The following is a 14,443-nucleotide window of genomic DNA, read 5'->3' on the forward strand; positions in this document are numbered from 1 at the left end:
TGTTTTTGCCACGGGGGGCATTTCTCTTCCAGAATCAGATGTAGCCATTCTCTTCCGATGGGCTGGGTGTGTAACTGGGTCTGCCATAAGCAGCATTTTCAGCCACCCTCTGTGCTAGGCACTGAGGATGCAGCAGTAGGAACATGGCCCCTGGCTTCGGAATTTAAAAGGCAAAAAAAAAAAAAAAAAAATGTGACAGGCCAAAATGAAGAAATCTGGCTGTGCCAGATGTTGGAGAAGACCTATATCCATTGAGAGTCTCCAGCCTGTGGTGGAAGTGTACATTGATACTTTATTTATCTAGGAGACACGAGCAGTCGCCCCTGACCCAGCAGTTCTGGTACAGGGCCTGTGTCTTCCAGAACCCCTCCTAGCACTGTGCACCAGGCAGGATTCCTGTGTGAGAGGGCATTCACTGCATCCTCTTCCCGCGAAAACCTGGAAACGACCCATGTGCACACCAATAGAGGAGTGAATGGGGGTCGGTGCGTGCCTTGTGCCAGACAGCATCAGCAACAAATGAACTGCAGGTGTAGGCAGCACGGACACGAACTCCGAAGTTCAAAAACTCAGAAAACAAAGCAAAGTATTGATTAGGCATATGTACTACATATGTAGTGAGTCTCTGCTCAATCATGTACACACACATATATATATAAAGAAAGGAATGCCACACACCAAATTCAAGAGAATGGTTGCCTCCAGCTGGTGGGCAGGCAGGAGAGCTAGGTGGGGGAGGAGCACAGAAGGAGATGGAACTTACTGGTAATGTTGTAGTTCTCAGGGTACACGATGGGGCCACAGGTATTTACTATATTGTCATTTAAGTCAGTAGATACACAGAGGCACAGACTGGCAGAGCCATGAGGCAGCAATGACAGCTCAGTGCATCCGGTTCAGAGCAACCCAGGGAGAGTAGCCAGTTCAGTCTGGAGCAGGCAGGGATGCCATGCCAGGAGGTACCTTGAGAGCCAGAGTTTCGGGATGAATGGGAATTTCAGGTGGAGGAAGTCCTGGGGAGAAGGAGCCTCACGGGCAAAACGCAGAGGCATACATGGCCCTGCGTTCTGTATGTAGGGAATGGGGTTCTGTATGTAGGGAATTGCTCAAGCTTGCCCTGGTTGGGGCTTGAGGTGCTGGAAGAATATGGGGCAGGAAGAGAGCTGCCAAGGCAGGCCGTGTTGCAGGAGGCTCCCGGGAAGGCCATGCGGGAAAGCCAGGCAAGCCGAAGTCCTTGGTGGGGCAGCACAGAGGGCGTCAGGAGGTGCAGGAGCCCCTATCCACCCTGAGCAGCTCACCTGATGGGGGGGCGGCGGCCAGGGGGCCGATCCTCCCGTAGAATTTCAGTTGACCAAAGGATCGTCCTGCTCACCACAGCTACGCCGAAGAGGTTTGAAAGCAGTGGTGCAGAGCAGGGGAGCCCGTGTAGAGGTTGGTGCCAAAGAATTGCATCATCCAACATGTGTTTGAGAAAGGCGGCCTGGAGAAGGGAGTGGGGTGGGGTGGGGGCCAGAGGACAGCTCACCAGGCGGCCACGGGCCTCAGGGGAAGAGTTGCGATTCGGGACCTGCCTCTCTGGGCAGACGCTTAGTGTAAGATAATATTCTCCAGTTACTCTGAGATGCATTCCTGAAAATCTTAGTTTCCCGTCGCCCTTGTAGACCATTTTAGAGGTGTTTTATGTTTCTCTTTGATTGATCTTGGCTGTGGCTTTTGACACCACACTTCTCACTTTCTCTGCTCCCTGACCTCATGGTTAGGTAGTTAATGATCTTTAAACAAACACTTGAGTATTATGGCTCTCCAGGAAAGGGCCTGGCCTCCTGCGCCCGGTATCAGCTCAGCATTCTCCCTTTATCCAGGGAAAAAGAGAGTGTTCCACATACCCAGGCTTTGTAGATGGGGATGCTTGAGACCTAAAGGCCAGTGTCTTTAATTTAACAAGTTTTGATGGCAGGTTTTCTGAAATCTATTACCCATCTTTTTGCTGCACTAAGCAGAAATCTGTGAATGTGATTTCATCTCCTCTCTGACAGTGGCTCTTAGTAGGAATGTCCATTGATTTCATGAACGTTTATCAGAGCCTTTCCTATGTCTGTTCCTGATTTACAAACTGTGGGTGCAGAGATCTGCCCAGTGTAGTAGTTAGTGTGATGGTTTCCAAACAGAGATAAGATCAGGTTACTCCTTTGCCTAAACTCCTCGGTGACTTCCGGCCTGCCCGGCCTCCCCTCCCTGTCCTCCCTGCCCTCCCTGCCCTCCCTGCTACAGCCCTCCTGCCTCTTTGTTTATTTCTCAGACTCACGGAACCTCTGTCCCAGCCTGTACATTCATCAGCTCCTCTGTGCAGAACTATCTTTTCCTGGACCTTCACACAACTTCTTATAATCAGGTGATAGCTCAGACATCACCTGTACAGAAGTCTTCCCTGACCACCGCTCCGAAAAGCCAGACCTTTCCCCAACCCTGGGCCTTCTCTAGATGTTATATATGAACACATATTATACATAATGTGGCGTACGTACTATATGTAATATGTATAGTATAGTATAGTATAGTATTATATATACCATGTATATTTAATATGGTATACTACATGTACTATATTATATGCCATATGCTATGTATAATATAGTATGCTATATATAATGTACATATATAATTATGTTATATACATATGTAATTATTGTTATATTTACACATAAGATTTGTATGTTAATTCTGTCAATATAGACTTAGTTCATTTGTTGTGTTTACAGTTTGGTTGTTGTTTCTCACTCTATTCATACCCCTAAAACGGTCTCTGGCACACTGCGGTCCCCCAGGGACTGTGTGTCCAGGGAGTGAGGAGTGGCCTGCCCTGGAGAAGCCCACAGGCTAGCAGGCAGGCTGGCGCAGAGTGGGCCCTGACTGCAGAGAAGTCTGTGTATGACTCAGAGGGGCTGGGGTAGCACCGGAGAGGGACAGATCCTGCCCACTGGGGGTCAGGGCAGACTTTCCAGAGCAGTGGTGTTTGGCCCAGGTTTTCAAGGACAGGTGGTCATGGCTTGGCAGGCTGAGGACCTGGTGGGGGATGGGGGGAGGGCGTTCTACATGCAGTGGTGAGCCTGTATAGAGGGCTCAAGGCAAGAAAGTGCTGGAATGGAGCCTGGGGCAGAGCGGGGACTCAAACGACAGAGGGAGCTACAGTAGCACAGGACTTGGCTGCTGTGCCTACCCCCCACATGCTGGACTAGTGTGCTGTGTGGACCCGGGCCCCAGACCACCCCAGTGCTCCCCTAGGCTGGCATGCCAGGTGCCAGGTGCCAGGTGAGTGTTGGCAGCTCTGGGACAGAGACTTCTCCAGCTGGAGCCCCTCCCTCTTGCCTCAAGGCTCTTTGTTTCATGAGCTTTCTCTTTTGCTACACCAGGTGGTGAAGAAGGTGAAGTCCATGCAGATGTTTCACATGCCCGTCTCGTCAGCTATGCAGGGAGACCGACTGGGCATCTGTGTCACCCAGTTTGACCCCAAGCTGCTGGAGCGTGGCCTGGTGTGTGCCCCCGAGTCCCTGCACACTGTCCATGCAGCCCTCATCTCTGTGGAGAAGATCCCGTACTTCCGGGGGCCCCTGCAGACCAAGGCCAAGTTCCACATCACAGTGGGCCATGAGACGGTGATGGGCCGCTTGATGTTCTTCAGCCCTGCCCCTGATAGCTTTCACCATGAGCCTGTGCTAGACTCCTTCGACTTCTCTCGAGAATACCTCTTCCAGGAGCAGTACCTAAGCAAGGATTTGGCACCAGAGGTGACAGACAGTGGCGAGGCTGACAAGAAGACGGGCCAGGCCACGGGAGGCCACTGTCCTCGGCAGCAGTGGGCCCTCGTGGAGTTTGAGAAGCCTGTCACCTGTCCTCGGCTGTGCCTGGTGATCGGCTCAAGGCTAGATGCAGACATTCATGCCAACACGTGCCGGCTGGCTTTCCACGGCATCTTGCTCCACGGGCTGGAGGACAAGGACTATGCCGAGAGTTTCTTGCCCAGGCTGAAGGTATATAAGCTCAAGCACAAGCATGGCCTCGTGGAGCGGGTAAGTAGTCCGTCTGCCCATCACCCTTCCTTGTCAGGCTCGGATGGCCAGGATGGGCATGGTTGGGGTCCATAATGAGAAGCAGGAAGACCTTAGCGGCCTTCTGGTCCCAACTTCTGAGGTTTTTGAACAAGGAAGCTGAGGCCCCGTGTGGTCAAGTAGCCTGGGTTCTCTCTGCCCGTGGTCATAGAGCCGGGGCCTGAACTCAGGCCGGCAAGCTCCACCTCACCTGCCCCCAACCAGCCACCCCTACCCTCTACTTTGGCAGAGGAGGGCAGGGCAGCCCTGGCCCTCACTCAGTCCGGGTCCGGACAGCAGCACTTCAGCTGGGCCAGAAGCCAGTGTATCAGTGGCCTCCCTGAACTTCAGATAGGGCACTGGGCCCTGCCCCTGACAGCCTGATGACCAGGCCCTGGCTCTCGTGGCCTCAGCGGGGGCTGAGCCTCCATCAGGCAGAGTGGCTGCTGGGTCTGCCCCAAGCCAATCGTATCAAAGGAGAGAGCACAGCTGGTCAGTGCAGGGCAGGCCTAGCCAAGCATGTCCTCAGCCTGTGGGGTTGGGGAAGGGGGGTGCCAGAGGGCAAGAGGTGGAAAGGTACAGGAAGTTGACATGGCAGGAGGCCCCGGGCTGCTGGCTTCCTGGGGTCCCTGTCACCATCACTGGAGGCAGATCTTTAGATGTGGGTGAACCAGTATGGTTCCCAGACCTTTCATGAGGGTGGCCTAGAGCCTGAAAGGGTTCAGAAATCCTCAGATTACCTCCTGTCAGGTGGGCCCTGCCCACCCACTTTGTCTGTCCCTGTAGGTCTCACTGGGAATCCCTGCCTCCTGGGCCTTGAAGACATGGGTGAAGAATGTCTAAACCTTGCTCCCTGGATGTGCACCCCTGTGGGGCAGGGGTGGTTGTGGGTGGTCCTGGGACTTGTCTCTGAGCCAGGTGAGCGCGGTGGTGATAAGGCCCCAGTGTTGGGGACTTAGGCTCCAGTGGGGTCTACCCTGAGGCTCTCAGCAGGCCTGCAGTTCTATTTCTTAGCAAGATGAGGGTCACCCCTCCTGGTGCAGCCCTGCCCACGTCAGCTTAGGCTCCAGCATGGTGTCTGATCCTTACCAAGCAGGCACTCAGGAGAAAGTGTCAGGGCCTTGGGCACCGGACAGTGTTGGGGTTCCATTGCCACCTGTCTCTTTCCCTTCTTTCGGATCCCCAGATCTTCCAGATCTCTTTCTCCTCTGGCACTCTCTGTCGCAGTGGAAACCCCCACTCCCCTCCTCCCTGTCTTGGGTTTCTTCCCGGTGGTCAGGCCCTGTATCTAGACCTGCCCTCTGACCTCAGCCCCTTCTTCTCCTGCCTGTATCGAGACCTGCCCTCTGATGAGGGAATCAGTAGAAGCTTCTTACTTACCTGCTCATATCGGTCTGAAACTCGGGATCCTCAGCTTTGTTAACTCAGGGCTCCCACTTCAAGGCCAGCCTTGCCCACTCTGCCAGGCAGGTGTGGTCACCCTGCATTGCTGCCTTGTGTGAGTCTGGGAGCTGGAGCCATGTTGCATCCCCCTCTGCTGTTCTCTGGACAGGGCCTGTCCCTCTGTGGATGTTGGTTTCCTCATCTGTACAGTGGCAGCTTGAACTCCAGGGCTACCAGGAGGGGTCAAGGACCAACCGTGGGGCCACTCAAGGGCTCCATCAGCCCTGGGCCAGCCCTGCGATGCTGATTGAAGACAAAGGTGATAAAGTGCACGTCGCTCGTTTGTCTAGCTTTGTTTATTAGCAGTATTATGAAGTGTAATTATTCTCTGGGGAAGTATCTGTCATGGAGTAATGCCCCACTTGGCGAGCTCACAGGTCTAATTGCCCACAGAGGCCCATTGGTGGGGGAGGAGCCGTTACTTCCTTTGAGAATGAGACGTGTGGGCTTGGACATATTATCAAATGACTCTTGCCTCCTAAGGGCAGTGGGGAGGACCCAGGAGGCAAGTTGACCCAGGCCCTGCCACCAACCTGGGGCATCCCTGGGGCCACCAACCCTTTCCTGCTCAATCCATGGAGGCCAGAAGTGAAGGCACAAGAGCCCTAGACTTGCAGTCAGCAGATCCCACAAAGATACCCTAAGTGGAAAGGCTCCCTCCAACCAGGGCTGGCTTCAGGTGGGGCTGTAGATGTGTGTGGAGGGGACCTGAGACCAGGCTCCTGCAAGGAAGTAAGGGAACAGGCACCCAGGTTCCCCCTACCAGCCCCTTAAGGCTCTGGCTGAGTGGACACCTGTCCTGATGCTGGGGACCTCTGTGCCACAGGTTCCCTTCTGGGCCCAGGAATACACCCGCCCCCTGCTTCCCTCCACGTTATCCCTTCTCTATTTATGCAGCACCTATTGTGTGCCATTACTAGCTGCATACATTATTTTAAATCCTTATAAAAATCCAAGGAGGAAGTTATTACTTTTCCTATATGTACTTTTGCAAAAAAGTATTAAACAGATCACTTTCTTCCTCCTAAAATTATATGTAACTAATTGAGAAAAGTAATATGTGCGCACGATGAAACATAATTCAAACAAAACAAAAAGTTACTCGAAAAAACATTTTCTTCCTACTCTGAATTCAGGCCACCAGGGTGCCTCTACAAAGGCAGTCGCACTAGAAGCTAGCTCAAGAGAGGTGAAGTGACCTGCCCAAGGTCACAGGATGGTAAAGTCAGGATTGGATCCCAGCCCTTACTGGCCTCCACGTCCTTACCTTTCCAGCAGGTCAGGTCGATTCTTGTCCAGTGAGTTGAGAGGCTTGGGTGCTCTTAAGAAACTGGAGCCTCCTTGGTGGGAGACTTTCCTTCCTTGTAAGGTTGGTAAGGCATTGACCTTGGGAGTCACACGGACTGTGCTCAAACCCTGGCTATGCCACATAACCACCGTATGCCTTGTGCAGCCATTTTCTTTCACCATCCTCACTCATTTGTGGAGCAGGCAGTTTTCCTCTCAGGGTCATTTTGAAAGAGCCACAATAGCGTGTGGCTTCATATGCGAGAGTTGAGTCCAGCTCAGGGGAAGGAGGAAGATTTCCTCGTGTAGCTAACCAGCAGGCCTGGTTTATTCCAAGAGGTGACCCTGTTTGCTTTGAGCAGGACTCAGAGTGTACAGAGATTTTCAGATAGCTTGGCTGGCCACAGCCTTTGCCTTGCAGCAGACCCGTCAGATGTGCAGGCCTGGGCTTCAGTCCCAGCCTGACCACCTCCTAGTGTGGAAACATGGGCTGGTCATGAGACTTCCCTGTGTCCGGAGAATTTCACAGCACTGCACCATGGGGTGAGATGTAGGTGAGCTGGGGGAGTAGATGAAGGTTCCGAGATCAGTGCTTGGCTCCTACTCTGTGTTTGCTGTCTTATTGTTATTAGTTTAGCCCTTAAAGTCCCAGAATGATATTCCAATCCTTTCCCCAAGACTTCTGTTCCTCTCTGAAGCACAGAGACCGACCTCCCTCCGCCGCCCCAGTCCCTGTCAGGAGACAGCCAGGACTGCTGGAAGTGGCATGTTTGGGGAGGAAACTAAGAGCCAAGCTGGCTGCTGGGTGTGGTTGACAAGGGCAGGGAGTACCCAGTGCTGATCTTTTCCCAGCTGTGCTTGCCTGCCTCTGAAAAATTCCTAGACACATCACAGCTATCACCCGTCCCTAGGCATGTCTCTGTTCAAAGACATCTCCAGGAGGCCAAGCCATCTTGAAAAGATTAAATCCAGTCTCCTGGGCAGGTTCTTCACCACCGTGGTGAACCAATTCCCAGCCCTTGCTCCATGATGCTGGGCAAACTCATTGTGTCTACTCTGCAAAACCCAGTCAGCTTTCTGGGAGCTCGACTTGGGCCTCTGAGACATCCTCCGTTTACAACCAAGGAAGGCCCAGCCCTCTATAGATGTGTGTTGAATAAACGTTTTCCACCTGGACAGACTTAAGGCATACAGTCCTGGGCTCATTGCCTAAAACACGCTCTTCATTCATATATTCAGATGTTTTCCTCAGCTCCTGTGTATGCCGCGCACTGCGGGTACAGCAAGACAGAGTGCTTGTTCTCATGGGAGAGACTTGACAAGGAACAGTACCTTAGATGCCTTCAGGTAGTAGTAAGTTCTAGAAAGAAAGTGACAGAGTGAAGTAAATACACAATGCTGCGGACAGTGCATGGCCCATACAGGGGCCAGCCATCTGCCCTCCCCAGGTTTTCTCTTCCTTCTGTGCTCTGCTTCACTTGCTCACATCGAAAGATGGCACAGGCTCCCTTCTAGATGTGGCCGTACTCATTACTGTTGTTTTGAGTGTCTGTGGCCTGTAGGACACAACCAAGCAACTGGTCTTGCCCCAAATCTAATCATCTTCAATAAGCTTGTTTTCTCTGGATACTTTTTTTAGTTGCTGCAATCAAACACAATTTAATTAACTTACCACCAGTAAATGGCTTTCCTTTGCTTGGCTAACAAATGAGCCACTTGGAAACTTACTTTGATTATAGTTTTATATCCTCTCTCTCTCTCTGTCTCTCTGTCTCTCTGTCTCTCTGTCTCTGTCTCTCTCTCTCTCTCTCTCTCTCTGTTGCTGTTTCGTGAAGAAATTCTGCTGTGATGAGATGTACTGCTTGAAGTCATCTCATTTTCTTTTTCTGTGAGCTGGGAATATTCTGATGTCAGTATATGCTGTATTTTATTAACACAGCCAGTAACAAACACAGAGCTTTGCCATGTGATTCGACAAAATAATCATCCACACCTCACTGAGCATTGTTGAAACTGTGACATTTGAAGTCCACTTGTCCTGTTTTGACATGGCGCCTATGCACTGGTAATAAAAATGAATAAATAAAACATGTAGCCAGGTGAGACACTGTGGAGCCATCCCAGAGTTCCTGCACCCAGCAGCTCCTAGGTTTCTGTCACAACTGCTCAACTCTGCCACTGTGGCACAAAAGCAGCTGCACCAAGGTAGGAACAGGTAGGTGTGGTGAGGGGCCAGTAAAAGTTTATTTAGGGACACTGAAATTTACTTCTTATAGTTTTCATATGTCATGAAATGTTCTTCTTTTGATGTTTTTCAATCCATTAGAAAACAAAAAACATTCTTAGCTTGAAGACCGTACAAAAACAGATACTGGGCAGAATTTGGGCCTCTAGCTATTTGTTCACGCTTGGTCTAAATGGTAAATATGACTCTTGAAACAGACTGAGCATCCTGCAAGGAAAATCTAATCACCATCTACAACCACAAGTACTCTACTCTCTCTGCATTCCTCAGGAACTCCTAGGACTCGAGGACTTGAGGACTCTCTGCATTCCTCAAGAGCTCCTAGGAAGGGAGTTCAGGTTACTAGAAACACTCCAGGGGTCTCACCTGAAGGGGAGAAGAAGGGAAGTGAAGGTGTTCTAAAGGCCTAGCCTTTCTCAGGGGAGGGCTTGGGGAAAGGAATTAGAGTATATGGTGGTGAGGGAGATGCTTAGTATCCTGTTTTCAGGTAAAAGTATAGAAATATGTATAAGATTATAAGCACAGAGAAAGGGGAAGAAGCTATGAATGGACCAGGAAAGTGTAGCACTTCCACACACACAAAGGAAAATCTGGAATGCATTTGATTAAACCAACAAAAATGAAGGAAACAAAAACATTGTTCATAAATAATGACAAAAACAGGAGGAATAAGAGTGTTAGTCATTACACTAAACGTGAATGGCCAATTTCTCCTCTGTAGTACAGAGTGTGATAGATTGGATTAAAACACAAAACCCAGTAATATGCTATTTATAGGAAACATGCGATGGTAAACAAAGGTTAGGAATAAAAGGACGGACAGAGAAATGTCAGGAGACTGTGAACAAAAAGAAAGTATGAGTGGTCATGCTAATTTCAGACAAGCTAGAATTTAAGACAAAAATACTTACCAAGATAGAGAGAGATACCATGTAATGATAAAGGCATGGTTACAAACTTGCACCTGCCAAACATATAAAAACAAAATCTGTTAGAAATTCAAGGAGAATTTGGTTAAAAAAAAAAAGGAGTGATAATTATAGTGGGGCACATTAGAATGCAGGTTCCAGAATTGGACAGGCCCGCTAAACAACAGGTAAGGAAGGACACAGAGGTGTAACACAATTCCTACACTTGATTTCTAAATAGATAAAAACCCTTATATCCCTCAGACAGAGAAAATACCCTTTCTCCTTTTTTCTGTGGAACATGTACAAAACTGGGCATTCAGCAACAGTCACTCAAAAACCATTTGTGGAACACTTACCCTGTGCTGTTTTCAGGGCTGGGGGTATAATGGTAAATAAGAGCCAAATCCCTGTGGTTGTGGGCCTTAGATTCTAGTTGTACCTGTGGCCACAGAGAAAACGGTAGTAGATTTTCAAAAGTAGAAATCATGAACCGTTAAAAGTAGAAATGAAGAATGGATATAGATACATAGATATATGTTGTGTGTGTGTGTGTGTGTGTGTGTGCTCATTTGTTTATTCTTTCATACATTTGCTGCTTGGAAATTGGCTGTTCATTTGATTAAGGCTGTTTCCCATACTGTTCCACAATGTAGAATCCCTTAGTAATCACTTTGTTCTTTTTCAGGGTTTTTTTTGTTCTTTTGTTTTTTGGGTGTGTGTGTGTGTGGTTTGTTTTTTGTTTTGTTTTGTTTTGTTGGTCCCTTGATTACATCGCAAAGAAAGTCCTAGATTCCTTTGAAGGTGACTTTAACACCCATCTCTTACATGCTGATCTGCTTTTTGAACAAGCAAAAAACAGGGCCAAGATAGAGCCTTCCAGTATCAACAGTCTGTGACTAGGATCCAATTCATTTTTTTAATTGTATTTACTTTACCATCAGGTTCCTATTTATGGCGACTTTCATTTTCTCTCTAGGGTACCATGTGAAGTTTCCCTTTTAAGCGTCGGTGTTTAAAGAAAACGGTTAGGTAAAGAATCTTTCTTTGCAGGTGTGCAAAGATCTGGTGAAACTAAAGGGTGGTGTTTCTAAGCTGGGGTGGAGCTCCTGGGCCATGCTCCAGAGGTCCCTGTATCCCAGCCACGTGTGGATTTAAACCAGCTGCTCCTCTCTCAGTGAGCCAGGCTGAGTGTCACAGGCAACATGGCCTTTGTATGGAGGAGACATGTGCCTGGTCAGAGGGCCTACAGAGGGCCGCAGGAAACAGGAGAGGGGCAAGGACTATGCTAAGGTGGGAGGAGGTGGTCTTGTACGGGAAAATTACAAAGAGTTAATGACCTTTGAGCTGTGCCTTGTGACTGGTCAGACTGGGAGGTGGAGGTCCCAGAGCCAGGCACTGTTTCTGCAGAGGCAGGGAAACAGGGCCCTCTGGCCCAGGGTGCCTGGCAGCTGGAGGACAGAAGGCAGCTCCAAGGTGTATGTGGGCCAACCACCAAAGCCACCAGCAGGTTGGGGCCTGGGGGAGGCTGAAGCTTCATTCAGATTGTGTTGGAGAAATCCTTTGAGTGGGGCCAGCCAGGGCAGCCTACAGACAGGTGTCCACATGAGGTCCCCAACCTTGTCCCCTGCCACCTAGCCTGCATTCCCAGATCCTGGGCACCCCAGGTTGAGTCGAGTAGTCTGGCCTGACGGAAGCCACTTACTCTCTGGGGCCCTGTTTCCTCATTTGTAACAATTGCATGGGAAAAGGTGGGGCCACTGAGGGCTCAGTGCCGAGGACGCGGAGTGCTGTGCACTTGGCCTGCCCTGCCATGGTCCACTTCACACCTCCGACTGCTGCCACACCCCAGGGGCCCTCCTCTCCTCCCTCCCTGCCCTAGCAGCCTGTGCACCTCCGCCCACATCACTCTCTGAGAAACTAAGGTGGTCCTGCCACTGCCTACTCAGAAATCTCTTTGGGCCCACCTTACACCTTAGCTACCCCGGCTGGCCTGCTACTAATTGTGAAGTGGGGTCCCAGGACGTGGCAGGTCGGGGAAGCAGCCACACAGGACCAAGAGGGTGCCTCCTTGAGACCAGGACTAGAGGAGAGGAGGGAGGAGAACCAAGTATGGCAATGTCTGCGGGCTGAGGCCTTGAGGGCCCAGGGACCTCGGGCTCCAGCCAAGGCCCCAGGGGATGCTGAACAGCCCTGAGTCGGTGTGAAACTTTGGGGGAGTCTCTTCCCTTCAGCACCCTTCCTGGAAAAATAGGGGCTATCCTCCCTACTCCATGGGCTGGTGGAAGGCGGGGAGACGAGTACATATAAAGTGCCGAGTGCTGTTCCTGGCACACTAGGCCATTGTTAAGCAGTGGCTCTCCTTGCTGCTATTTACTTGGACTTTCCTCAGGCACAGATGCCTGGGTTCCCAGCTCGGGTGGTGGCGGGACACTGATACCCGCACCTTTTCTGTGGTGGGATGCATGCCGACTACCCTGGCTCTGGCACCCTGGCGCTGGATGGGGAAGGCCTTAGGGCTGGGCCAAGGAGCCTGCGGCATCAGCCCAACCAAGTGTAAACACACAGACGCCACCAGGGGCACTGGCTGGCTTTGAAGTCTAAAGTGCTGCTGCCTCCTGGCACTTGGCTCACCCCACGGTACTGCTGATGGCTTGTTCAATGTGCCCAGGGCACTGGAGAGTGTGCTGGCTGGGGTGCCGGCCGGCCCAGGCTCCCTGCAGTCCTTCCTGACCCGCCCTCGGAGGAAGCGGTGCTGTGGTCCACCTGGTCCCTTGGCCCACTCTGCTAACCCTTGCTCCGCTAGGCCCCTGTCCAGCAGGCTGAAGACTGTACTGGCTCCCAGGCCACTCAAGAGAACAGAGGTTCCCCCTGAACCAGAGGTCAGGAGGGCTCTTTCCTCAGGGAGAAGGTCAGATAGTGAAGATCAGCCCTAGTTGTTCTGGCCTTGGCCCTGGCCCAAGCCCTTGGCCTCTCTCCTCCCTTCCAAACGGCAGCATCTGATAGTGGAGAATCTTGCTGGGCTATTGAGGTGCCTGTGAGCCTCCTCAGATTGAAGATTGCTTTTTTGCTTGAATATAGACACAGGGTCAAGGCAGCTCGACACAGTGGAAAGAGCTGGCACTGGCCTGGCTCAGCTTGGCCATAGACAGGACATTCTCTCCCCACCCCACCCCCGGAACCTGTCTCTTAGATGAGGAAGCTGTGGTGGAGTTGATGAGATCACGTGTGCTAAGGGCCAAGGGGGGGGGCCTGGCACAAAGCAAGTGCTCACTAAAATGTGCGTCTCCTATTTCCTCCATGAAAATACGGCTGCCTTTAGGAGTCGTGCCTTTGTACCTCCCTATGAGCTGTGGACAGACAGCTTTACCTGCATCAGTGCCTAGGTGATGGAGGACAGAAACAGAGAGGGAGGCTCAGTGGGGGTGCAGGGAAGTGGGTGGCAGGGCTTCTACAGATGAGCAAGTGCTCTGCCCAGTGGTGGGCAGGCCCTAGTTCTGAGGAAGCCAGCCCCGCTGGCCCAAGAGGTGGGGCAGAGGCGGGCAGGTTCCTCCTTGGGTGGGCGCCCTGGGGACGCCTGCCCTGGGCCTCCTCACTGGGCCTCTGCAAATCACTTGACAAAAGGAGATGAATTGAAGGCCGCTTTCCTTTCCTGGGTTTGCACCAGGGGACTGCAGTGAGGTTGGTTGTCTCTCACACAAATCTTTCAGTCAGAAATCTTGCCTCTTCTCACAACAACTTTGGAGGCAGATAGGCTCACACTGTTTTCAAAGGGGAGGACACTTAAGGCTCAGAGGAGTGATGTGGTCTGCCCAGGGTCCCACCGTGGCTGGTGGAGGAGTGGCCCTACCTTGGGGGCCACTCCAGGGCCCCCATCTCCCCACCATACCAGGCCATGGCCCTGTACTGGGGAGGAAGAAAAGGCATCTTTTGGGCGAGATGTTTCTTACGCCAAGTAAGGATGGGTGTACCAGAATAGCATCGTCATCCCAGGGACACTTGGGGAAGTTGTCGATCCTGGTGGCTGTCAAGTGCCCTGGGAGAATTACCACCCCGTGTGAGGACTGCATCGGGGATCCAGGCAACTTCTGAGTTCATCCCTTGCAGATCCCTTCCCTGGCTCTTGTCCTCAGCGAGGACCTCTTTGTGAGGTGGAGGGTAAGAGGGAGAGAACCAGAGTCCCAAGAGCAGCCCCCGGTTAGATAACTCTCCATCTGTGGTCTCTGGATATGTCTTAGTTGTCCCTGCCAACACCAACACCCCTAATCCCCAAAACAGCCCTTTCAGAGGAAGAAACTAAGGGTCAGGGAAGTCCCTTGCCCCAGGTCATGGGCACAGAGCTGAAAGAAGCAGTCCGGACTCAAACCTTCCCAACCCCTTCTCTTGCCTCAGCCCTCCTCACAGCCAATGGAGCGAGCGACTCGGGTCCCCACTGCACGGCAGGCTGCCCTTCTTTTCTTGGTGCCACTTCTCCA

At 51.5% G+C, this 14,443-nt stretch overlaps 1 protein-coding gene across 4 annotated transcripts in view; it reads left to right on the forward strand.

The window, feature by feature from the left end:
- EEFSEC (eukaryotic elongation factor, selenocysteine-tRNA specific) overlaps positions 1-14,443 on the forward strand; it is a 250,858-nt gene that overhangs the window by 181,046 nt on the left and 55,369 nt on the right. For all 4 annotated transcript variants that reach the window (XM_040463282.1, XM_040463283.1, XM_040463284.1 and 1 more), the window contains one exon: positions 3,411-4,067. In XM_040463282.1, the coding sequence (XP_040319216.1) occupies positions 3,411-4,067 (657 nt within the window). The remainder of the gene's footprint in view (positions 1-3,410; positions 4,068-14,443) is intronic.

The sequence above is a fragment of the Herpailurus yagouaroundi genome, unplaced genomic scaffold (genome assembly GCF_014898765.1).
Source record: "Herpailurus yagouaroundi ecotype Mexico unplaced genomic scaffold, PumYag 387, whole genome shotgun sequence".
NCBI classification, from domain to species: domain Eukaryota; kingdom Metazoa; phylum Chordata; class Mammalia; order Carnivora; family Felidae; genus Herpailurus; species Herpailurus yagouaroundi.